Genomic DNA, 26,589 nt, shown 5'->3' on the forward strand with positions numbered 1-26,589 from the left:
AAGCAAGGAAGGACCAGAACATTTGAATTTATAAAAATCTTGTTGCAAGGAATCTTAAAACTTATGTAAATTTGTCAGTGGAATGTGCCTATAACTAAGTGTAGCGATTTGAAAACAGTATCGCCCCACGTGGTGAAACCAGGGAACTGTTCGTTAACTTTATCCGCTAGATGTCGCAATTAACGTTTAGTCTACATGAAGTAACTAAGTAAATACATGTATAATATTTGAATTCCACATAATACCATCCACATCGTTTCTTTAGAGCACTGCTTTCCTTGGTTTTTGTTGTGCATCCCTGGTTTCGGGAACTGCTTAAATGCGATTTTAGCTGCAACCGTTGCCCGTCTCTCAATGAACTGCTTTCAAGTTCAACCTCTGGCGACTACCTTCAATCTCGATCCCTCTTCAACTTAGTTCGACTGCTTGAGCTCCATATAAGATGTTTTCAACCTCTGGCGACTAACTTAAATCTCGATTGATTTTCAACTTAGTTCGACTGCTTGAGCTCCTTCTAAGACGCATTGTCTTCTTCTACCAATAATATAACTTAATATATTAATTTGTATTTATATTATTCCAGCAACAGTGCTCTCTAATCTACATTACGTTTTTCATTAATTTTGGCTTAGCTTGTTAAATACATTCAATTGACAGTCTTTGCTTCTGCTCTCAGCTCATTTTCATTGTTTAAAATTTTATTCATCATTAATTCCATCCATTTATATATAAATTGAGTTTATGTAACTTATTATTTTCTTTTCAAGATTATTTCAACTCATGTGTATGAGTACTTACATATATGCATATATCCATGTTCTATATTCCACAAAAGAGGCTTAGTTTTAGTGTTTTGGTATTTTTAAAAAACTTAACGATGTAAAGCTTAAATAGTACCCAAAGGCTTATAGTACTCGTTAACATTCGCCTTTTTAAAACACTGGGTTTTAAAGCTCCTTAAGGATGTTAGAAAAGCTGTAAAGCTCAAATATTTGCGCTTCCAACAATAACAAAGTTATTCATCGTTATAGTTTAAAGTTAACAGGATGTATTAAGCAAACTGATAAATAAGGAAACAAATGAGTTTGATTAAAGTTATAAACAGCTAAATTTTAAAGATTTATTATTATTTTCAATGTTGAAGTTACCTAATAGTTTTTAAAAAGATATAAAAAGAAGTTTTATGGAATTGCTTCTTAACTCAACTACTACTTAGTATAATTTCTCCGGAGTTTTTAAGCCATTCATCACCATTGCCAAAAAATATGACCACTATCCAATTATTGCAATTATTTTTCAATTATAGACTTCCCATTGTTGTCGGACACTCCGCAAAAGGCCGTAGCGCCAAGGGCCTTGCCAAAGTATTAGGGCACGAGTTTTGAAAATTTCGGCTGCCTTGCCAGACGAAAACTTGCAAAATATATATATGTGCGATAGAGAGGGAGTGCTTACACGAATTATACTTATATCTACTTACCGACTTATTTTTAGTGCCAGCTGAGCGGAGTGCAGCCAAATAGCTGTGATGACCTTAGGTGCATAAATATTTCAGCCGCCTGCTGCTTGCTAGTTGCCGTTTTCAAGAGCAAGGCAAGGTCCCTGCGAAAACTGTGGAAGGACGTTGCATGAGCCACCCACTAGGCATGCCTCCCATAAGCTGGTCAACAGGTTGAAAGCGAGCGCAGTTGAGAACTTTTCGAAAGTTGCCAAAAAGTGAAATTAGTGCCCGCTGTCCGTTGTCCGCAGTCCGTTGTCGTGGCCATGAAAATTCAATTAGTATACGGGCGCTAATTAATGGCAAATTGAAAGCTTTCCACTTGTTGAGAAAGGTTTTTCGAAAATGCCACACAGCCATTGTCCAGGCATAAAAAACACACACGGCTCACGTGCTAAAAAGCTCCGCACGTGTCCTGCCGCACATGGAAAACGTTTGAAAGGATCCGGAAGGCTGGAGGGGAGGAAACACGGGGAAAGCTTTCACTGCCAATAGCAACAGCGTGCCCCAAACACGAGCTCCACGAGCTTTGGCCGACTCCAGAAACCAAAAAATCCTTTTGGCCAACAGTTTGTTGCTCAAGCTGTTCCCGAACGGACGTCTCCCCCAGAATTGTTCGCTCCCGACAGTTGAGACATCGATTCAATTCGGTTTCGGCCAGAAGTTCTCTTTACCAACCAAAAAAAAAGAAAAGAAATAAAAAAGGAGAAATAACAGAAACAAGTTTGGTGGGGAGTTGCTCCCCAAGTTCGAGGAGTGGAAATTTCTTTGCCATTTCAGTTCTAGTGTGTGTGTGTGAGTGTCTGCATATTTGAATAACACGACGACGATCAAAATTAAACAAAACCCACAAGAAACCACTTTTAAAACAGCGAAAAAAGGGAGTGAACTAAATTCGGGGAAAACAGTCGAACCTAGCCAGGCTAAGTCAGCTGCCAGGCCGAGACTTGTTACCACCATTTAGTTAGCCTGGAAACATGCAAAGCCAACATTAGATTGTGTCAGCCAGCTGACTTTAAATGGCAGGCCAAGACGGCTACATGACCAGCAGAATATAAAGTGTTTAAAGGTCTTAGGTCAGTAAACAACTTCGGTGCCATGCACTTCCCAAAGGAGCGTCTGTGGCATTTAATTAGCTAAGGACATTAACTCATCATCCATGCAGAGTCAGCCGTTTTGTTAGGGTCATAGGTTGGCAAGGTTTTGGTCAACTAGCAAGTTAACATAATAAAATAGTCAAATTAAAAGGGTTGTTAAAGCAGATTCTTTGAACTCTTTTCAATAATTTGCTTAAGAATTTCCCTTAACTTCTTTACAACTTTCTTTTTCCTTAATGCAAAAAGTTGAAAAATATATCAGAAAATTTTAACAGCTTAATTTAAGAAACCATAATGCTCATTCTGGAAATTTACAAAATTTTTATGATTTTAGTTTGAAAGATTTAAAAATGCTTTCTTATAAATGTCCGGAAACTTTGGCCCTCATTTTCTTTAGACCTTAGTAAAACCTTTTTTACTTTTGAAAGTGCTTTTAAATTGCAACTTCGTTACATAAATAATATTTGAACTCATCCGGAGAACTCTGTAAGATTTTAAAACACTAAGAAACAGTAGTTTAATCATGGCCAAAATTCAGAAGAATATAAAACTCAAGTTGCATAAAAAAGAATGTCCAAAATATAAATATTATATTTCCCCAAAAAAGAAGCTCGTGCAGTTAAAGACTTCCGTCTCCCGCAGTTTTATGAACATGCGAGGAGAAGGCTGGAAGAAAACTGCCAAATCAGCATTGATTCGAGGTCATGGGCCAAAAAGTTAAACAGGAACAATGAGGACCGTTTGACTCTGGGCTCCTTTGACTCGGAAATTCTATGGCAAAGTTAGTGAGATTTCCCCCAAGGCTGTGTGCTGCCATTCACACAACTATTCGCAGTTTTGTTAAGAGTTTAGCGAGACTATTTTGGGCAGAGCATTCAAAGTGGAGCCAGGGGCTAAGCCGTCCAAGGCCATCTGCATTTCAAATGACCAACGCAACAATGAAGGCTGAAAATCAACAAAAGAGGAGTGCCCCTAAAACAAAACAACAAAGAACAAAAAGCAAAAAAAAACAAAAAGCAGCAACATCGGCAGTGACAATAACAAAAACACAGAGGAGCCAACTGAGAATTGTCGCATGCAGGGTGGGGCCAACACACATAGACACACACATGCGAAAAGGGGGAGGCTACTTAAAAACAGCGCACACATGACGTCATTAAGCATATTAAATGAGTTTACAACGCGTTTGTTGCTGCACACAGAAAGAAATAGATTGCAATGTAGAAAGTCTAATGAAACTGAAAATGGGGTTAATAGTTTCTGAAGTCTTCTATCTCAGATATTTAAAAAAATAAATTACTCAGTAGGAAGTAGAGTGGTAGAGTAGATAAATTATTCCAAATATTCTGCTTTGAAATAAGAATCAGTTCCTTTACTCGGAAATCGTCATAGTTTTATATCCTGATCGAACATGGCATGGAAAGACATGTTAACGAAGGTAGATTTAAGTTTTTTAAAAACTATTTTCAAACCTAAAAGGCGTTTTTCAAGTAACTTTAGTAAGAACCATTTTAAACCTCTCTAACGAAAGTTTTAACTTAAAGAATTAGGTTTCTCTACAACAGTATCAGCCTTCAAGGAATACAATTTAAAAGTTGATCTACTTTGTCCAAGAAAGGTGCAAATAGTTTTTAAGAAAATCATAAAGACTTTAAAAATGTACGGATCAAATAATAACGAAGTTAAGAGATGACAAAAGTGACATTCGAAGACATTGGCATTTAAGAAAACAGCCTTAAACTGATTCAAAGGCTGCTAATCAGTTTAGTATGTAAATGTCCCCCTTTTTCTGAGTGTCTCGTTGCATGGCGCTTGTAGATGAGCAGCAAAACGGTAAAAGGCCATTAACAAACGCCTAATGGCGCACTTGAGACACTCTGCAGCCAGAGGGGCGTGGTAGGTGGATGCAGAGGAGCAAAGGGGCGGAGAAGCGTTATAGGGTTAGGCCAAAAGCTGATAATGCGAATGGATCTGCTGTGGAAGTCGCCTTAAATGGCCAAGCGGGGAAAACTGTTAACACTCTGCAACCCATTTTCCGTTCTCATTTGGTCTCATTTGCGCTGCGCTCGGAAATTGAAGTATTAAATATTTATACAGTGAACGGAAGAAATCACATAATCCTCGGCAATGTGTCGCGGTCATATACAAAAATGGAGCATCTAATGCACATGTGAAATGATCAACCGAAGGCCCATTTATCAGCATCCCCGAAGTGTTCTGCTCGGAAAAGTGTAAAAATAAACAAGCAACCGACAACTAACAAGCAAACAACGGCCATAACAATTTGTCAAGTCCACAACCACACACAAAAAATAACACACAAAGCAGGTGAAAATAAAAAAAAACGCGCTGCCGGAACGGCAAAAAACGCGCGCGTTTTAAAACGCCCCCGAAGCAGCCAACAAAGGATTATCGCGATGGCAAGGACCACGGAGCTGAAGCTGGCAACGGTGGAGCCTGCGAAATGGTAAGTGATGACTGACCTCTGTAACGTTGTATTCGATTTCGTAGCCGAATATTATAGCCTCTGAGACGTTATTGCTATGAAGGCCTCTATTTGATTTTCTTCTTTCGTTTCTCCTAAGACACTGTATATAAAATCGATTTAAATTTAGAAGAAGATATTCTGGGAATATGGTGTAAATTTATAATTAAATATAGACATTCAAACTTAATAATTTAAAAATCGTTTTCCCATTGAGTTAGTTTCTTTAAACTGATAAAATCTAAATCTAATAATTGTCTTAATAATCGGAATCTCCCGTAACAAACATGGTGGAAAGGCTGGGGTAGATAAATGATTTTCAAAGTGTATTTTTCAAACACTTACATTGTTCTTGGACGAAACCATACCATTATTATAAAGACATTTTAACTTATTTGTCAACTTTGAATATTTAAAGATATCCATTTTGTAAATCAGTTTTTAGTACGTGGAGATAAGCACAAGGCATAAATTGCAGCTCAACAACAACAACTTTTAACTATAAAAGCAAAATAAAGCTAATATTAGTAAATAGGTAATATTAAACAACCTACGAATACAAAAAGTTTCCTCACAAATGTTAGATTTTTAAATAGTACTCGACTTTTCCTGTTTCGGACGAGTTAGCAGTCATCCTGCTGTTCAACCTCGACTCCTCTTAACCAATCAATATTATCGAGTTAGCAAACGCGAATTGCGAGTTTGTGCCCGTGGGCGGGGCTTCGTGAGCGGAGGAGAAGGAGGGTGTCAGTGAGTAAGTGTTGTCTGAAAAAGCACGTGGAGTTTATAAAATATGCAGAGCAATACATATTTAAACAGCCCGGAGAGGCGGAGGCAGCTCATCCGAGCAAAAGATGAACATGTCGAAGCCAACGGCCATTGCTTTTGTTTTTTACAAGCCCACACGTACAGGTAACATGTGTGTGCGAATATTGCATATGTATATACCTTTCAGGCACCATATTCTATATGAAATTATGTGCTTGCTAAGGATTCCGTTTCGACCGTACAAAATCTGCTCGAACATGGAACTCTCTTAATATAACCGAGCTGTGCGCCCCCGGATAATGAAATAATAATCTGTATCACCGGTAAACAACCATTAACTAAATGGAGGATTAGCCAGGAATGTTCTTTGATGAGCTTAATGGAGTTAGCTGGAGTGGGCAGGTGAATTTAGCTGGAATTTTGCCGCTTAAGCGCTTTGAAGTGATTTCAATGGGCGCTTAACTTTGAGCTTTTGCTATTTGACATTTGGTTTGAGTGTTATGGTTGTCGTAAGCAAATTATAATAAAGTTTAGTAACCTTTGAATGTTTTCAGTAACAACTTTTTAAGTAGTTAGTTTGTAAAGGATTTCTATGTCTTACCTTTGTTAAACTTGGCGTTACTTATGAGTAAAATCCTTTAAGCTTTGAGAAATAAATCACATTGGATTTTGATTGAATTTTTTGAGTAATAAAAGATCCTATAAATCCCAAATAGTTTACTGAATAAGTCAAAGTGAAACCTGTGTATTTAACTTCTGTAATCTTCTTTCAATACCAACAATTTATGTAACAAAGTAAAAACCTGTCGCTGCAACAATGTAATCGCCTTTCCATAAAACGATATTTACATAAATACTAAAGCCCCATTTCCATACAAAAAGGCGCCTCGATAAGAGGCCAGAAATAAATATTAGCATTCAACAGCTTTCATTTGAATAGACATTCAAATTCTGCCAACCATAAATCCGATGCGGCATTGTGGCATTTAAATCCATAAGGCCGACGTAAACATCCCGAGAAGATGGGATTCCATTGTTGTCGCTCTGATTGGCAGTAGACACGGGGAAATCTGATACCGAAACACGTCGAAGCTATGCAACTTTTGGCCAAAAATAGCTGCAGGAATAAATAGCCAGAGTCGCGGAAAAGAATGTGGAAAAGGCTTTGTGCGGGCCAGGGAGTTGTAATTAAAAGGAAATCCATATTCATTTCGTGAAAGCAGCCGCAGCGAGGCAACAAAAAATAAGAGTGGCATGCACGGCGAAGGACGAAGGACTTGGAAAAGTGGGAAGGTGGCAGTGGAAGGGGGATATAGATGGATATGGGGAAAGAGGCCCCGAGTGTGGCATGTCTCTTTGTGTATTTGTCAGTCTGGCTGGAACGACACCGAAGAATGCTGACAGGAGCATTCCTGGTCCCTGCTTTCTGGTCCTTCTGCTCGGCAGGAGATGGCTACGTGATACAGAAAGCCACATAATCCACATGCACTGAGGGAAAAATTATAATTAAATAAATATTTATATATCAGAAATTATTCAAAAAGAACTTCACCTTATGTCCCTTCTTAATAGATAACTAAGCGTCCTAACTATGCTAAACTGAAAAGTATGAAAACTCACCTCCTCCTCCTCACTTTACGTATTTAATCACTAACATATTCCAAACCTTTTCCCAGTGTTTAGATAGTTTGGGGAGCCTTCATTTTTAGGCACGCTGCCATCTCCAGTGCGACCCGCTTGCATATTTGTTTTCACTCGAAAGCATCGAGGTCTGCCGAGGGTCTGAGGATTTGGCTATGGGGCTTTCTGTCGGCCTATTTTGTGGCCGCCGCTTTGCATGTTGCAAACAATTTTCCAGAGCAGCGGCAGCAAAGCGGCAAAATGTTCGTGCGACTAATTTGTGAAAAAAGGAAGAAAGCAGCCTGGCCAAGCAAAAACAACAACGCCAACTGGCACGAGACGTTAAAATCAACGGTCCGTGTCCATTAAAACGGGGCCAGAAAGCAGAAAAAAAACACACACACAAAAATATTATAAGCTTCTGCGTTCCTGTTAATGAGAAATAATCACAAGAGAAAAAAACATCAGCGAAAAAGGCGAGCAAGCGGCGGCACATTTAATGCGCCCGTGCGAAACATGCCGGATATATGTACAGATATACGACTATATACGGGTATATAGTACATGCTACATAGTACACAAACAACCAGAGCCAGAGCCAAAAGCAGAATAACCTTTTGCGACAATCGGTAAACACACAAAGCTAATAAAAAACTGTAAAATATTCAACAATTGGCAAAGCTTTTAAGAGTCTTACAGACGCCCCTGATATTGAAATGTAAACCTCGCAATTTTCTGCCCCACAGCGGGCGCCGAAAAATATGCTACCCATAACGCCACAGAGAAAATTATGGGTAAGTGATAAAGTGGGAGAGGAGATAAATAAGTGGCGCATGTTGAGCAAAATGAACTCTGGGGAGAGGGAAAACGAAAGGAGAAGAATTTTTTTTGGCTCTTTACCAAACTGATTTTGTAAGCTTTAAGAGGGCAAGGATTCTTAAGGTGAAAGAAGTGCTGGGGAAATCGTGTGGAAGAATTTGAATATTAATATTATTATATTAGGTGAAAAGAATATTATATTAATATGGTATAAAGTATTTATTAGCAAAAATAAATTCTTAAAATGTTATTATCTATGAATATTTTACAGGAATTTGTATTAAAAAAAATGAAAATTTAATTGAAGGAAAGACCTGCTTATTAATGTGCCTTTAACAAGACTACAAATATTGGCTAAGATTGTTGACTACAATATTTAAAAGCAATGAAATTCTTTGAATTTCCACTCGGAATAGGCCTCTGCTGTTATCTCTTAATCAGGAAATTGGTAGTTGTCTTAAGTATGCGTTTACCATCAATCACCGCACCACCGCCACCTTTCGAAGTCGTATATTATCTTTGTTATTTATGAAGGTCGCCCGAAGTAGCTCCATTTATAAATAGTCCCGACTCAGGAGCGTTCTTCTAGCTGAGATTATTATGGCTAGGGCTTTGGCCATAAATTACGCAGCCAGAACAATGCTCTCGCACACACACACAGCCGACGTCGACTGGCTTAAGGTAATTCCCCGCGTTTATAATGAGCATAAAGGATAACCGCAACAAAGCCCAAGGAGGAACGGAAGTTAGAAGGCTCCTTCTTATACTTCTTACTTCTCATGGAATATGCGTAGAATTATGATCTAACAAAATTGCAAATTAATTGAAATGAATGGGGAGCAGGAAAAGTTTTTTGTAGCAAAGCAAAGCAAACAGCAGCCGGGGAAAAACAAGTGGGAAACAAAAGGTAAACATTTCAATTATGTCGCTGCGGCTGGGAGAAACTTTTTCGTGCTAATTAAGCTCAATGGGTGCTGCGAGTGGAGCTCCAGTTCCAGTTCCAGTAATTAGCCGACAGAAGTCTAAACAAAGCCAGCAACTCGAAAGCAAATGAGCCGAGTTGAAATGGCAGGGTGGCAGGCAGAGAGGGAAAGGTGGAAAATGGCGGCAAGAACAATGGCAGCAGGCCATTTCCGGTTTGTTCATGTGTGCCGTCGTTTTCCACCGCCAGTGGGCGCTCGAGTGTCCCACTTCCGCAATCCCCTCACTCATCCTATCCTTTTTTTCTGTTCGTTTGTGTTGGTGCTGTTTGCCTTCGTGTGGGTGTCGCAGCAACAGTTTGTTGCTTTGTTTGGCTGCTTGTTTGCCAAGACAACGACACGCTTATAAATTTTTAATTAAATTGTTGTTTTCCAGTTTGTCGCCGTTGTTTTTGCTGTTATTGTTGGGTTCTATCTTGGCACAGGAAATCGCATTGATTGTCCCCTCTCTAACAAGTGCGTGTGTGTGGGTGGGTGTGTTGGTGTTAGTATCCATATCCTTTGTTTGGCAACGGGTTTGCTATAGCTTGTGCAATCGCCTGTCCATACTCGATAGCTTCTCCGGGGCAAATTGAGTTGTTTAACTTGCAATCGAACCGGGCCATGAGATTAAGTGGTAGAAGTCCGGAAAGTTTAACCTTTGCCAAGAAAATCGGATGGCATTGAAAAGTGCCTGGGAACTGCGGTGGCTGGCTCAAAGCAACGGTGGGAAAAGCTTTAAAAGTCTTTATTAATGTTATATAAATATATAGAAATTAAAAGGTCATCTAACTATAGTTTTTAGTTTAATGGCATATTAAAAAATTCCAAAAAGAACATGAGAAAATTGCAGAACATATTTCAATTTCGATCCGAATAAAAACCTTCACACTTTGCTGACTATTATCCCTTTGTATGAAGAACGCACTAAAGTAGTTTATCCTGCGCACACATGTCTAGACCATTAATAACAAATTTATTATGTATTCCCTATCAGAGCTCAACCGAAAGCTAAGCCAAAACCCCATCGAGACCATTTACATGTCTGAACAATTTTTTGTTCGGCTTGCCTATGACAAATTAACTTATTTAGTTGCGGCAGCAGCGGACTGTCGTACGAAATAATTTATCAAATTCCTATATAAATTATTGATGTCCTCGCTGAGGACTGACTTTCACTGTGTGGGTGTTTCCGTGTGTGCCTCTGAGTGGGCGGGTGATGCATGTGTGAGAGCTGGCACAAGTGCCCACGCCCACACAATATTTTCTGGCTCCTGCTGCAAGGCGAATGAATAAAAATTGCCATCAGGCGTAGGCGTAGTGGCAAATGCCAATCACGGGCATTAAGTCAGTGGTAGAGGCTCGGAGGTGGATTTTGGTGCTCCATTCTGGCTAGGAGGTTTAATGAGCTAGCGCCGGGCATGGGGAAGGTGGAGGTCCGAGCCATAACGGCAAATCGGGGCCAAATGATAAATGACAGTGCAGTCGAGGCCCCTCGAAATTAACATAATTTTCTCCTTTTAATTGGCTGATGGACGAGATGTACACTGAAAATATTGTGTTCGTTTTTGTGCACGGCAAAAGCTCTTATAACCTGTGTTACTCATGCGCAGCGTTGCCCCTGCTTTTACTTCACTAATAGAAAAGTTTCCTTGAATTTTCCTCTTTATGTCTTAGGCGAATTTCTCCCAGTGCAGAAAGGGCAAGGAGCAGCTACCGTCGTCGGTTAGGCTTGTTTGCATTTGCGTTGGTGTTGGTGTTGATGTTGGTGTTAGTGTTAGTGGTAGCTGGCGTTGCTGCTCCTGTGGTGCCGTTGCCATTCCCATTGCCTTTGCTTCTGCCGGTGCCGGGTAATTTTGCATGCAAATAACTGGAAATTAGTGTAAGTGCTCACTGACATGCCACACACAGAGCACCAAAGCCAGTGCCAGTGCCTGTGTCTCGACCGGGTCTCCTGGATCCTTAGCACCTCCGCTCCTCCGCCGCTTCTTGTCAGGATCCCTGCTGCCTTCACAGAGCTTCCAGCTAGGTGAGCAGCCCAAGGAAACCCCACAGCCAATGGTAGCGACGGAGATAAACAGACGATGGCACAATAAAGTGGCAAACGCTTAGGAAAACGACTTGGCGCAGGGAGAAAATTCGGAAATTCGAAAATAAAATGTTGCTTTTTGATAAATTGATTGCCCAGCTCTTAGAACATTACGAGTACATTGTAAACACTTATTTAATTTATATTCTGCTTTTTATCGAAATTCTATTTGGGAAAACAAGATTAATAATTGAACTGATTAACATTATTAAAGTTGGAGGAAAGATAACTTGGATGAGTAGAAAATAGTTTCTTTCCAAGTTCACTTAAAAAGGTAAATATAATATTTGAACTTTACTATGTCGAATTTAAGTTCATTTTCTCTCAGTGTCTGAAGCTCCATGTGGGCGTTGTATGGCTGCATATCTAAATCGACTCCACAGCCACTGGCAATGCAACTTTCTCAGCTGCTCGCTGTACTGGAACATCAGCGCTTTAAAATGCCATTAAAATGCAATGAGCGCTCAAACGTTTTATGCCACGAGCTGAACCGAGCTTAGCCCGGATTTAAAATTGCAGTCGGTTAACCCGTCGAGATGGAATGGAAACGGAAGTGCTGAGGCGTCGGCGTGGAGATGGTGTTAACATAATTATGAAACTTGCCTGAGTTACCCCATTTAATTGGAGAAAATGCCAAGCAAGTTAGCAAAATCCTGGGGAAATCTGTAATATTGCATGGTATATATTAGCATTTATCGAAACTGAATAGGTTTATATTATCTGAGTTTTAGTTTAAAGGTATTAATTATAAATAATAGCTACCATACTAGTAAGCTTAACTTGTGCTCTTTCTGCACAAGAAAAGACACTGTAGGTTGTTAAACATTCCGCTAAAGTCCGCTTTAATGCAAATTCCTTAACATTTTAATAACCATGAAAAAATATTACTCTTTCAAATGTGGCTTAGATCCAGCGTGAAATTATTCAAAAAATTCCTTTAAAATATTTGGAATTTTCTATTAATGGTAGAACAAATTAGCAATATCTGCTAGTCAGAAGCTAAGATAAATAAACTATTTACAAAGGTTGTGTAAATTGCAAAGGAATTTTCATAATCTGATGCTATAATAAAGTGGTATTAAGGGGTATTAATTCGTCTAGACTCTTTGCTTCATTCCCACATTTTATGAATATCAACTTATTAAGTGTACCTAATCGATTTATTTCGCCTCTGTAAAACCAATCTAAGACTAAGAACCTATTAGTTACTGCCATACCGTAGAAATGGTGAAACGATTTCTAAGTTGCATTTTCTTGTTGCTGCTGACAAAACCTTTTTATGGAATTAAATTCGAACTGAATCTGATAAAGCACATAAGCAGTAGGCACATGTCGAAGAACTTTGTGATCTCCCCATTTGCTATCCACCAGGCAATTACCCTTCTTTATATGGGCAAGGATAAGCACAGGGATCCCGAACTGGGCAAAGCTCTTCAGTTAGTTGGCCGTCGGACTGACAAGATATTATCCTTTTTCGAAAGAGCCCGCACCAAGGCGATTCAACAAGACTTTGTGATGGCAAATCGAATTTATTTATCACCGTATTACAACGAATCGGAACACATGAGAAGCATTAGTGGAGGTCTTGGGGTTGAAGTGGAGAACATACCGTTCTCAGAAGGCAGCACGTCAGGGGATGAGATTGAGAAGTGGTTAAATCAAACCATTGATAAAGGTACTCGTAGTCACCTATTTGTCAAGGATAATTTAACCGAAGTCACACAGCTAGTGGCAGTGCAGGGAAACTCTCTATCGTGCACATTCAAGCATCGAATCAAATCGCAGACGACTATGTCCTTCAGTATCCCGATGCATAATAGAAGACCCTATGTCTATAAGGTCCAAATGATGTACACCGTGGCGCCCCTTGAGTTTTTCAACGAAGACGAAGTTCGCGGTGTCATGATACCATTTTCAAAGACCGATATCGGAATGCTGGTCCTAATTCCCAGACGATTGGGCACCCAGAGAATACTTTACAATCTGGATAAATATTTGCAAGTCCCACTGCGAAAAGCGGAGAAAACGCATTTGTTTTTACCCATATTTAGCGTCCAAGAAACGGTCGACTTTAATTTGGCCCTCCACTCATTGGGCATCAACCACGTCTTTATTAACGTTACCCACCACGACAGGAATGAGAATGCTGCTTACTTTAAGCAATACAATAATCTGGAAGTCAAGCCAAATCGGGTGTTAAGTAAGTTAGTTCTCAGAAATCCAAAAGAGAGCTTAGTTTGATATGCAGAAACCAATTTGATAAACATCTCACGATTAAGAGTAATTTAATAACTTTAATTACAGTGCAATCGGAAGTCGGGGCCGACAATGACCAAAGGGTGGTGAATGTCAACCGGCCATTTGTGTTCGTTATCAAGGATGAAAACACCATTTACATGGTTGGGCGAATGGATTCGGTTTGAAAGTGCAGTTGCTGGAATTTCCAGTGAAATGTCAGCTGAATTGTAAATTAAATTAACTTGAATTAATCCAAACAAGAACCGCACAAAACTGTGTTTATTCCGGCCATTAGTGTGGCAGGTTGGCGAGGGGCTATCCCACAATTCCCCGATGGCATTGTTTACAACGTTGCCGCGCATATTAATTGCCTGTTTAAGCAAATTGAGGCCACAAAACATCAGCATCAACGTGGGTTTCCAGCTCCTGTTCCCCTTTTTTCGTTTTCCTTTTTTTTTTTTGTTTTTTCGTTGCTGTGTGTGTGTGTGTTTTTGGTGCCCCGTGGCATTCCACAATTACTCGCAATTGCGATTGCGGTGCCAACGAAGCCAAATGCTGACAATTGCATCATGGCAGCCGAGTGGCGACCCTCCTTGCATACTGCAACTGCATAAATTATAAGACTGGGGCAACGGAAACCGACGCTGATTTCCCACAACCCAGCTGTGCCACAAAGACATTGACGACAGCTCTCTAAGAGCCAGGGCTGCTCTGCCGGATTCCAAATGCACGGAATTAAGGATGTGAAAACTGGCAGGAGGTCTCCGGAGCTGCCAAGCACGGCTTTGATTTCGGGTTAGCTGCCACAGGTTTTAACGTCGAATGAATGCAGCTATCGAATGTTGCAATGAATTATTTAAACCCTTGTTTAACCAACCGAAGCTTTGCAAGACATTGCCAACTAATTGACCGAGAATTTCAAATCCGTTCTCTATATTTTCACTTTGAAGACGAAGAAATATTCTGCTTTATATTGAAAAATTTAATGGTAAAAGAAGATGTGGGTTTCAGAGTGCATTCATTCTGTTAAAATGTATGGAATATTGCATATAAAATATTGATAAAGGATAGACTTTAAGACTTAGTCACAACTGTTTCCCATTACCAAGCATATTAATAAATAACTGATATCCAGTAGCTAACAATCCGAATGTCCGTGGAGAGCAATTAACCTAGAAAAAGTGCCCTAATTTACGGGTCGTGTAAGTTCTTACACAACATGACATTGCTCATACGCTCCGCTGGCCGCACAATCACAACAAACTTGCATGCACCAAGTACTTTTATTGGTTAAAATAAAAACCGATGGCGCCTACGTTCCACATCGCCAGCAGGACTGCTGCCCCGGCAGGAGTAAGTGGTGTTTCCTCGGGGTGATTGCTGCCACGTAGAGCTTATAAAATGCAACAGAGTGCAGCGACATCGACATCGGCATCACCAGAATGCACAAATGAAATTTTCCAGAGCCAAGGACCACAGATGGTGGGAGCAAAAAGGTGGATCAATTTGGATTGGGTTGAAAGCTAGGAAGGTCAGCTAGGAACCAGGAATACTGATCAAATTTAACTTTTAAGTTTGACTGAACTATTATAAGTATTTATTTGAGGGCAGTTACGAAAGAGATTGATTAGTTTGTAATGCTATTTGGGGAATTTTGAAACTATATATGAAGTTTCATAAAACTACATCAAGTTTGTTGGTACTCTTTAATTTAAAAATGGTAACTAATAAGGTTTATTTCGAATATTTTAAAATCCCGTTTTTTTTTTTTGACATTTTCAACTTACTGCCCCTTAAATAAATAATGTACAACTTGATATTATTGATTCATGTTAAAAAACTTATAAAACCGCAAGAAACAAGTTCCAAGTAACTATGGCTAAGAAAACTCACACCTAAATAATTGTGTGGGGGTTCGCCTTCAAAAGAAAAAGTCGTGAGAAAAGTCAAATAACCCACGAATCGGAAAAGTTTGATGAGAACAAATGGAAACAATTATAAGGCAGACAACGACTAGAATCGCCGGCTTTGTTCTCGTGCTTCAACTTTATCCTTGGCTTTTCCTTAGACCCTCCTTTGCACAAAAGTTAAACTCACTTAATTGAATTGAATGCCAAACATCGACGTCGATGGGAATGGGGACGAAGATGAGAATGAGAATAATCATGATGAAGGCAAAGTGCACTCGAGTGCAAGTTATTCAGGCAGCTCTTCAGGCAGCTGGCAATATGGCAAATGGATTTGGGTAACAATGGGTTAGACTATAACTGCCAGCTCTTCGTTCGAATGGCTAAAAAGGGCGAAGGAGGAAGTGTATTAGCGTGTCAAAATGACATAAACTAAAATCACATTTTAGCCCATTGTTTGTCGTAGAGACATGACAGGAAAGGGCATAAAAACGATAACCGACAAGCGAATTCGAAATGGCAAACTTTCACGTGTCTCGAAGAAAGTCACAGAAAATCTTTATCTACGCATTAGCATTAAGTTAATTTTTTTTACATGATATAGCTAGTAAAACACACTTCGATCGGTAATCTGTTCTTATGGCCATTAAATATATATTCATTATGATATTCCATATGTAAAGATATCGAATATGTTAAGACTTAGGGAGTCTAGACTAGACTCCAAAGAACCACTCACCTACTTAAAAATTATTACAACAATCTCTTGACTCAATTCTCCAACTGAACTTCAACTCTTCAATCCACCCTCGCCCAACTGTTGACTCTCACCTGGACTGCAAAAGTTATCCTTTGTTTTCGCCCATTTTTTTTATTGAATTTTCACACGACTCCGAACCGTCGTCTAGTTCACAGACCCTCATTTCCCCTCGCCGGCAGATCGACCCACAGCTCATTTAACACATTGACTTTTGGCTTATTAACACCGGGCACCGGGACACAAAGGAAGGGTCAGGTTGGCTGCTTAACTAATGGACTGGGCATTAAATCGAATACGCTCGTTATACACATGACTTCGATAATAATCGATAATGATTTGTGTGCGTAAATCAGGGGAATCAGGAGCCGCTGCCCACGTGCCGTGACTCGAGGATTATAGTAAATGCACATGTTATGCCGGATAACTCCGTTTTCACGCCCTTTGACCTTAAGCCAATTTGGGATATATTTTTCGTTAAATTAATTGTATTTAAATTATGTTTTCTGTCTGTGTACAGATTAAAGAGATTTGTAAGCTCAAAGAGGTAATTATATTTCGTGGAATTAACATTTCAAAATACTAAAAAAAGATCCTTTCAAATTTGGAAATAGTAAATGAAATTCTATGAACACCAAATCTGAATAGTACAATTTCCTTAATTCGTAAGACATTTTAATATATCTTAATCATGCCTTAGAAGCAACAAATGAATAAGAATCCAAGTTATATCAAAACTTATACTCAAACTAAGCAAAGCTTAATATCTAAAAGAGATCTGGCAATAAACATGAACTTTAAGGTACTAAAAGCCGCAGTTTATTAAACAGCCCATTCCATTACAAAAAAACATTGTAATTTGTAATATCTATCATCCTGGCAAACCACTCAAGTAGTTTCTAATGTTTTAAAACTCAACAATTAATTTTGTGTGCGTGCCACAGTGCGTTTACTTAACGCGTGCTCCCCATTTTTACGGCCATCGACTTCGACTGCTAGTTCTTTTCAATTAAAAACTTATTTGGCACATTTCAAATGCAAAACTAGAAGCGGTCTAGTAACTTTTGTTTCCCCGACAATTTGTGGCTGCTCTTTGGCAAAGTTTCGCCCTGCAAAAGTCGCGTTGTGCTACGCATAGAAATTGAGTTGCCCTCATTGTTGGCTCTATTGTTATTGTTGTGGCCACAAAATGGTTGGCGCACAACAACACTTAAGCTTAAGTGACTGCTCGAGACTTTGTGTTTTTTTTTCTGGTCACAGAGTGAGGAAGAGAGGGGTGCAGGGTAAACCTTGTAACTGCGTGACCGGAAAGTGTTTGGCGCTTCCGGTTGCCGCAGCCACCGAAGCGCCCAAAACCATCGCAGCAGCCAAAACCACGGCGGAAGTTTTGCCACGTAGACAATGACACCCATACAGCCACAACGACGAGTGCACGTGCACAAATACAAACCAGGACGAGTACTTGTACCTGGCTCGAAACCGAAAATTATTAAGCCCCAGCGAACTTTTGATGCTCTGACTATGCTAACTTTACAGTCTTCTTTCAATTTTCATTGAGTACTCCAGGTTAAGATAAGTAATGAAAAGTAGTAGGTGTTAAAGGAAATATTATATTCTAGGAAGTAGCATTTATAAATCGAAAAATACCAAATGGCAGGGCTTTCAGTGCTACAAATATATCCTTTATCTATCTATATCTTATCCTCATCATTAAAATTTCTTTCCAAAAAGGAGCTTTCATTTGCCTAACAATTTTCACCCTGATTGGTATCAGGTAGAATTTAAAACATTAATCATATTTTATTGAACTTATTTTTCGATTGAAAGTAACCACAAATTGTCAACTAGACTTGCGAAACTTTAAAAGTAGAGTTTAATTCTCCTAAAACAACAACTCAAATTTATGACCAAACAAAATTTCAATTTAAAGAGCTAAATATATACTACATGACAGTTAATTACCCGACAGTTTATCGACTAATAACCAGATTATTATCCTGGCCAAGTCAAGTGGATTCAAAATCAACTTCAAGGAGCTCAGAAATGTAAACAATGATAGCATCTCAGCCTTGCCTCGCCTGTCCGAGTGTTTTAGACAAGAGCATTTCGATGTCAGTCAATTCGGAAAATTCTTGTCCCCTTGACCAATACCCCAGAAACTGAGAAATGCCCCTGGAACGGGAAAGGTAGTATAAAACAACAGCTGTTATCCTAAAAATGGAGTGGATTTTCGAAAGTGGAATGCGACAAAAAAAAAAGCGGACAACAAAGGACGGGAAATCCCCGACGGACACCAGAAGCTAGCAACGGCTTTCAGATGCAGATACAGTGCTCTAGAAACAGATTGTTCATAGGCAGCAAAATGTCACGTTTCGACCGTAAAATGTGCTAAACTGTTAATACGGCAAACACACCATAAGCGAAATCAAATAACAACAAGGCCGGAAGGAGTGGGCCAGCCATTGGACATCCCTTTCACGTTTCGCTGGCTTCGCGATTTTATGCAAATTCCGCACTGAGAGAGGAGAGAGAATACCTGAGAAGGTGGAAAATAAAAGTTAAGTTAATTGCTTTTGCATAAAGCAGGCGCCAAGAGGCAGAAAGTCAAAAGGAAAAGCTGCCAAGGAAGCTGAATGGAAAATGGGGAAGAAATGAAACTCAGTCGAGCTGCCAGTTGAGTTGCTGCTCAATTGAGTGGAAAAATTTTTCATCCATTGGCTTCCATTATGCGGGGAGCGGGCAGGTAAGGGTCCAGGAAAATTCAAGGCAGTCTGAGAATAAGTTTGGAAAATTGTGGAAATTTTCAAGCGATGCTGAGAAATGTAAGGCTGAAAGAAATCAATGAACACGCCACTAATTCACTTTCACAAATAAAGATTCAATAAACAGAGAGTGCTTAAACTTATTCAAACGAAAAGAATAAATAAATATTTAACTTTCAGTTTGTTTATTTGTGGAAGAGAATTTAATTTAAAGTTGAAGGATATTGTATGAAACTGTAACTAAGTTCACTTAAGGATATGTCATGTCATGATTTTATTTGCATATTTAGGCCTAAGTAAGCACAAATATTTTTAATGCCTGCCTTTTTTTGATATAACTGACAGGAAATGTAAATGTCATCCAATTAATAATTACAGAATTCATTAATTTGTGCAAATTTAATAATGTATATAAAACAGTACCTACAGTTTGGCTTACAAAACATTTGCAAAATTGTTTGTCTGATTAAAAAAGCTTTTGCAAATTTAATTGTATAAATTGATAATTATTTATTTATTAGGTTGATTTTGTTAATAAGGCATATGAGTCCTAATTGTGTATTATTAATGCTGCAAAAAAGGTACATTTTTTGGATGCGACAATGATTTTTAATTAGCAATCAAATAATTATTCCAACACAAATGAAAAGAGCTCGATGTGAATACTCTTAACAATCAATAAGCAGCCAAGTACATTTAATTGAAATTAATTTTCATGTAACGAAAGATAATTAATCTAATCAGTTTATCTGCGTTTGTCAAGATCCTCTGGCAAATCTCGACCGAGTTAGGGACCGACTTGTACTCTTTTAACCCAAATCATTTGTCAAAGGCCAAGTGAAAAGCTGCGCGTAAGCCAAATGAATTTGGGTTCGGGTTAACTGGCCCCATAAAGAAGCCTAATAAATGAGGGTAAGGGCGGTCCTTAGCAGCTAATAAGTACCTCAAACAAGTTTCTTAATCCCATACCCAGCATTTTGCAGCCATTTGCCTGGGTCAACGGACACGTTGACAAACATTGGACATGGACCTGAACCCCTTTCTGAAATACCTAACTGGGAATCCGTTCAGGGGCCAGCTGGCTTTAAGTCAAATGCCCGCGTGTGCCAAAAACAATGAGAAGTCGACTTCAATGAGAGTTGAACGACTCCCACGTAGAAAAAACCCAGAAAACTTTCCTTCGAGAGGTAAACGGCTCTGTTTGCCCGGCAAAGTATGCAACCATATTTTACACATGAAAGTTTAGTGCCGCAACCGAAAAAACGAAGAAAAAGGACCTGACTCCGGCCTCCGGTCTCCGGACTCCGGACCCTGGACAAAAAACACATTGTTGGTCGCACGGGCTACATAAATAATTTCCACCACACACTTACTCACTCACCGAGTCCTGGCACTTTGACTAAATGGTGTGTAATAAAATTTAAATTGCTTTTGTCTGGATTTTCTTTTAGTACTGCCGTTAAAGCTGCCTTTGTGATAGAGGAATTTCCTCATCTAGGCCAACTAGACACTAGGGTGACTCTATATTTGTTAGGGGTAAATGGCTTTATATGCTTAAATGTTCTCATTTACCACAGAAACTAAGAAAAATTCGTCTTATTTTAGAAACTTGGGAGTATGGGAACCATAAATTGTTTTTATTGTTGTTGTTTTTATTATTCATTAAGAATTCTAATTCTATTTCAAGCTAGAATTTAAGTACTTTTGAAAAGTTTATATATTTTTTATATTGAAATGAGTTCCATAAGTGTTTTGATAAGTTCCAGTTGACTGAAAATAAGATTATAAGCCTAAATAATTTGTTTAGTTTGGAAGTATATGTAAGGAATTTAAGACTTCTTTTAAAATGCAAAAACACTTTTTAAGTTTGCCTGATATTCTCTTAAACTGGCCCACTGTGCTGGCCAGTGGCCACACACTTCGACATTTATAACAATTGCCCAAATTGCTGCTAATTAAATATGATTTAGCCGGCTAGTGCCAACGTCTGTCTTTGGCTGAGCTGTCAATATTTGTCAGGAAGCGGGCGATAAAGCGACCGTGTCCTTACTCTCGCACACAGACGTGTCTAGGACTAACCCTGACCCCTGACATTAGACCGTGCATGAAACTGGCCTCGGGAAACCAAATTTGTTTATAATTCAAATACCAGAAAAAAGGGCCAACTATGCAACAGCAAAAGTAACAGTAACAGTTGTGGTAAGGAAAATAAAAATGAAAATTGTGGAATTGTACAAAAACGAGGCAAGGAAAACACGTTAAGCAAACACGATAACGATACTATATAGATATGAGAGGAGAGAGCCAGCAAGGACAACAAGGACACTGCCGAAACACAAGCAGGCAAATTTATTTCAATTTAAAAATTTTGGTCACGCTCGACACAAAAAGCGAGTTAAGCGAGTGGGTGAGAAATAGTTGATCCCTCTATGGGTGTGAGAAAAAGGGGGCACAACTTGGGGTAACTGCCATTTGTATAATTGCTGTCGTGATGGAGGAGTAAACTCTGCTCCGCACTGCCAATGTCTTGTCCTTTCTCTCCTCTCTGCCCCTCGAAGATTCCTACTTTATGCCATGACACGCTCCAAGGACGCTTGACAGCAAATGGATAAGGACATTATCATCTGTGGACAGGGCGGCTTAAAAAACGGCAATATGAAAACTAGCCAGCGCGAGGCTAACCGGAGGCCAGATGTTATTGAAATTTGAGATGAGCATGAGCCTCTGGAAAAACCTGCGGGCTATGTAGTAATTCTGAGGAATCTTTCGAAGAATTTTGTGTACAAAGAGAATCTTAACAATGTTGAGATGTCCTAAAATGGTATGAAAATACAACTAATAAATATATAATGGCCTTACTTAAACTCTTTAGGAAATCATTTTCCAAAGTGCTTACGAATAAAGCATAAGCCTTTCACAAAAAACTTTTCATTATTTTAAACCGTCTTTAAATTTTTTATACTCAGGTATAAAAGTTATAAGAAAACTTGAAGCATTTATTTAGTTAGGCATTAACAGACTCAGCTTCTCAATAATTAAAAACTTAATATAATAGTAAATATAAATAGTAAATTTCAAGATATTCCCCTAAGCAGTATTTCCACGTCCTCTATCTTTTTCGCAAAAATCCCAAATATGAAGTAATTTCCCAGAGCTTTTTTCGTCTATCGTGAAGTGATATTTCACGCCGTCAGACCCCTTGAAATATTTATGCAGGAAAGTGAGCCAGCCAGCCAGCCGTCCGTGGACGATTTATGTCTGGGAATTACTTGATATGCAATGGCGATTCGAAATCGCAGACAAGGCTATGGCTAAAGCTATGGCCATATAGTAGAACCGGACTGTCCGGGGCCTTGACAATGGCAATGAGACCGTCGGACTCGTGTGTTGACATCGATTGACAAGGTGTGCGAGGAGGGAGGGTAGAGCAGTTCCTTCAGGTCGAAGGACACCAACACCACCACCACCACATGGCAAACTTTTTCCAACTGAGTTCGAGTTCAAGTCGGCAGAACAAAAAATAAACGTGAATGTCGTTAAGTTGAGGTAACCCACGTGTTGTCCTTGCCCCAACGTTGGATATGTGCAACAAGCAATCCGGAAGGTGTGGGGCTGGGAATCGGCCAGGTGTCCCTGTTCTATATGTCTACATATATATTATATGTTTGTGTGCGGTCAGATTGTTGTGGCTGTGGGAACTAAAAAGCGGTCGAGAATGGTCATTGGATAGGCACACAAAACTTGTCCCATCCTTGAGGCAATCAACGAAATTATAGAGGAAATAAGAAAAGTTTACGACAATTTTCAAACACAAGAGTTTGATGGTTTAATCTGGGTAAAGGGAAGGTGGGGAAAGCTCAATAAATGGGTAAGTTATTAAGAAGTTGGTAAATCGTTATGCAACAGAAAAGTATTCCACACCTATTATCCCCTTTAAAGATATTAATGCCATAATATTACTTCTTCAATGGCTTCAATTTTAATTGGTAATATAAAAACTAAAAATGTCAGCTGTAAATGCAATTCCTAAAAACATTAATCGCAGTTTTGCATGTAAAATTTGCACTTAATCCCACAGGCGATAAAAAGCAAATAGTAAAAATAAATCAAGGTTCCCGGCAATTTACCATCCACAAATATATCAGTGGCATTATAAATTATACTGGCATTCGGATAAAGCCGTAAACACTAAATTATCGCACTCCGGGGACATTTACCAGCACTTAAGATTGTCAACAACAGCCATTAGCATGTGATGCGATCCGCAAGGCAAACTTAATTCAAAGTAACGAATTGAATTGCTCAAACTAATTATTGGCGAGTCCAGTGCAGCTGGGGCAAAGAGGGTCTCCGGGCCCGGATCCGAGTCCGTGTCCATGTCCGGGCGACTGATTTATGCTCGCAGGCGTCGCAAAAGCATTCATCCATCGTGGCACCAACAGTATATCCTTCAACTTGACCGCCATGAATGCTGGCATGGCGAGGAGGTCGGTTCTTCATATTGCGGTTACCCTATAGCATTGATGTGTGTGTGTGTGTGTGAAATGTCCTTGTCAAACACTAATGGCGTCGTCGCCATAGCCAGCGCCATCGCCTTTGTCCTTGCCGGCGTGTTAATGTGCGACAGTTTCCTGCTATGACGTTTCCTTGCAACAAACTCAAATCGAATTGAAAAGCAGCATTTTAAAATTCCCTGTTTGTTTGTGCCACGAGGTAAAGCAATTGAAACATGTTTCCGGCATGAATTCGATCCGTCTCCTTTGGCGAAAATGAATTGAAAGCCAGGACATCTGGCTGCGCTCGCATGGGGTCTCTGGGGTGAACAGAAGGCTGCATTTGCTGCTGCTCGACTGCTTGATTTATCCTTTTCTCTGACTCGATTCTCGATTTCTTTTCCTCTTTTGCAGAATTTATGCCTGTGCAGTTTTCCATCGATTTTCGTCTTGCGCCACAACGGACTGGGGATGAAACACCAAACACATAAAACGGATTTGATATTAAAAAAATATGCAGGTAAAAATAAGAACACATATCGAAACTTTAGGGTGGACTTGGGTATATTTCTGAAGGGGAAATTCTTATATTTTTCAAATTATTATTTTAATATAAATATAGTTTATTTTCCATTAAACAGTTTAAAATTAAAATATATTACAATTAGAAGAATATTTTAGTTTTTCAATTTAAATGGTTTATTTACAGTACAGTATTTCTGCCATTTTTATTGCTTTTCATTCATTTTGATGGTTTCCACTATTCAGATCTATCCGGCATATGAATGATTTTCCTGAAAAATCAGTTAGAATTATGTTCTTTTATTATATCAATCTGATATGCTCAAGATATGCTTTTATATCTCTCAAATATGTTAAGATTAGAACTTAGGCATCATTATTAAGGTTAAGATGAATAGGCAGCCAAATAAATTCAAGGTAAACGCAATCTCATAGAAATTGTTGCATACATAGACTTCGCTTTTTGGCATGCGCTCTTATAAGACCGTCGTTGTGTGTAGTTTGTGTATTTTTTTGATTTAAAAGAGTTAAAAACACAGGGCCACTCTAACCGCACATCATGGCAATATGGTGCAATCTGAAAGTCAACAACACCGAGCGCTGAACGCCAAAAAAGCGAATAGCGAACACCGAATGGTGTACAACGACAAACAAACAAACAATGGCAAACAATGGCTTCTAGCGAGTGCGGCTTATCGCCAAATGCAACATGGCGGTGGCCAAGTCACGTCTCAGCCGGCTCTGCGTTGCCGTTGTTGCACGGCAGTGGCAGTTGCCATTTGTTAACGGGAAACAACAGTCAAGCCTTTTATAATACAGACACACGCGTCCGCTGACATGCATACAAAGTGCGAAATGAGGAACTCAAACAAGCGGCAAGTGGCCCGGTTTAAATTGAAAAAAATAATGCGCGAATTTCGCCAAACAGCGCCCAAGGTCGAGTCCTGATGGTCCACATGGTTGGGGCATAAAGAGATGTTGCATCTCGCAAAAGCAAATATTTATTGGCACCGCACGAAAATGTCAAAGGCAATTGCTCTTCCCCAAACTGCGTAATTAAATTACTCCATCAAGCGTGCACTTGTTGCGGTCAATTAATTTTAAATTACCTCCAGAGTTTCTAAATTATTTGGACTTTAAAACGTAAACGCGCTGCACAAACAACCAGAGCTGCTAATATTTGAGTTATTAAATTATTCAAATTTTTGTTGGCCAACGAAAGTTGAGCTTGTTTAGAAATAGAACATTTTTGCGTGGTTTATGGGAGAGCAAAAATCATTCAATAATTATTAAGCTAATAGAGAATTAGTATTCATGCTATTAAAGAATATTATTATTTAACCATTCCCATTTTCTTTAATTATTGTATCATTTCCCCCGAAATCAATTCACTGAAAAGCAGAAAAGTTTCCAATTAAAAACTTGACTGACATTTTTTGTTAAAAACTTTTGATTTCCCGCTGTTTTCAGCCTTTTAAATGACACTGATGAACACCATCAAATTCACTTCATGAACCCAGCCAATTAATGACTTTCAAGTAATTGTTATGCGGAACCCATTTATTTGTTTAATAACATGGGTAAGCTATTTCCTCTCAAAACAAAACACAGGAAAGAACAGGAAAGCCATGGGAGTGAATAATTAACAGAAGGGAAAATAAAAAACACATCACAGAGAGAATACAAAAATGAATAGAATACAAACTAGACAGCAGGAGCTTGTGCAGATGTATTTTATATTTGCTGAATAAATTGTTAATTCATTTTAATTTAACGCATTTATTTAAATTCATTTTTGGTTATACCATTTTTTTTTATAACATTTCCGACACAATAAATCCATGCCATTTATCATTTATCATGGTGAAGCTCTCAGTGACGAAATAAAAATCGCATTGAACAGAAAGCAAATATGAAATTTATAAAAAAACTACCTCACCTAAAGTGTACATAAGTGTACGAGTACATTTTTTGTGCATCAAAAGTGGGTTGATTTTTGCAGCCATACAAACACATATACAAACATCACTAATGAACACTTATACAAGCGGCTGGGTAAAAAAGTCAATTAATCAATCTGCGTTTGCTTTTTCCAGAAACAAGAAAAAAGGCGCGAGTTGCGCCTGAAGCGATTCTGGCGCTCCCCCAAGACGACTTCCTCGGAGGACTCCACCGGCTATGAGAGTCCAACGAGGACGAAGGCGTCCAGTGCCGGCGGCAGTAGCGATGCCCAAAGATTTAACCACCTGCACTACACTAGCCTGTCGCAGGGATCGGCCACCTCGTCCTCAGCGGGCGGAGCCAATGCATCCGGAGCGGGGCCAACGACAATTGGGCCGTCCGGCAACAAGCCCTCCTGCTCGCTGCCACTTTTGCAGGTGTGGCCCAGCCAGGTAGGCACTTGTCTCCCCATTTTTGTTTGGTTTTCTAATGCACAGAAGGGGGAAGAACACGTTCCAAAATCATTAAATTCGAGAAATAACACTGAAAATATTTTAGTACGTTTTTATAGTTCTGAAATCACGTGCATTACTTTTGCCGCCGTAAAGTATGCAGCGAAATATTTATATGCGAT

General features: G+C 39.2%; 2 protein-coding genes across 2 annotated transcripts in view; both read left to right on the forward strand.

Moving 5' to 3' along the window:
- The first annotated feature begins 1,504 nt into the window (after positions 1 to 1,504).
- Positions 1,505 to 26,589, forward strand: part of LOC108108609 — a 30,140-nt gene continuing 5,055 nt past the window's right edge. The window contains exons 1-4 of the mRNA XM_017216707.2: positions 1,505 to 2,574; positions 4,693 to 5,062; positions 23,907 to 24,012; positions 26,111 to 26,407. Of these exons, the coding sequence (XP_017072196.1) occupies positions 24,007 to 24,012; positions 26,111 to 26,407 (303 nt within the window). The 5' untranslated portion in view covers positions 1,505 to 2,574; positions 4,693 to 5,062; positions 23,907 to 24,006. The remainder of the gene's footprint in view (positions 2,575 to 4,692; positions 5,063 to 23,906; positions 24,013 to 26,110; positions 26,408 to 26,589) is intronic.
- LOC108108400 (accessory gland protein Acp76A) lies at positions 12,665 to 13,758 on the forward strand. Its single transcript, XM_017216453.1, has 2 exons — positions 12,665 to 13,535; positions 13,640 to 13,758. The coding sequence occupies exons 1-2, from the start codon at positions 12,665 to 12,667 to the stop codon at positions 13,756 to 13,758; spliced, it is 990 nt and encodes a 329-aa protein (XP_017071942.1).

The sequence above is a fragment of the Drosophila eugracilis genome, unplaced genomic scaffold (genome assembly GCF_018153835.1).
Source record: "Drosophila eugracilis isolate 14026-0451.02 unplaced genomic scaffold, ASM1815383v1 contig_2154, whole genome shotgun sequence".
NCBI lineage: Eukaryota > Metazoa > Arthropoda > Insecta > Diptera > Drosophilidae > Drosophila > Drosophila eugracilis.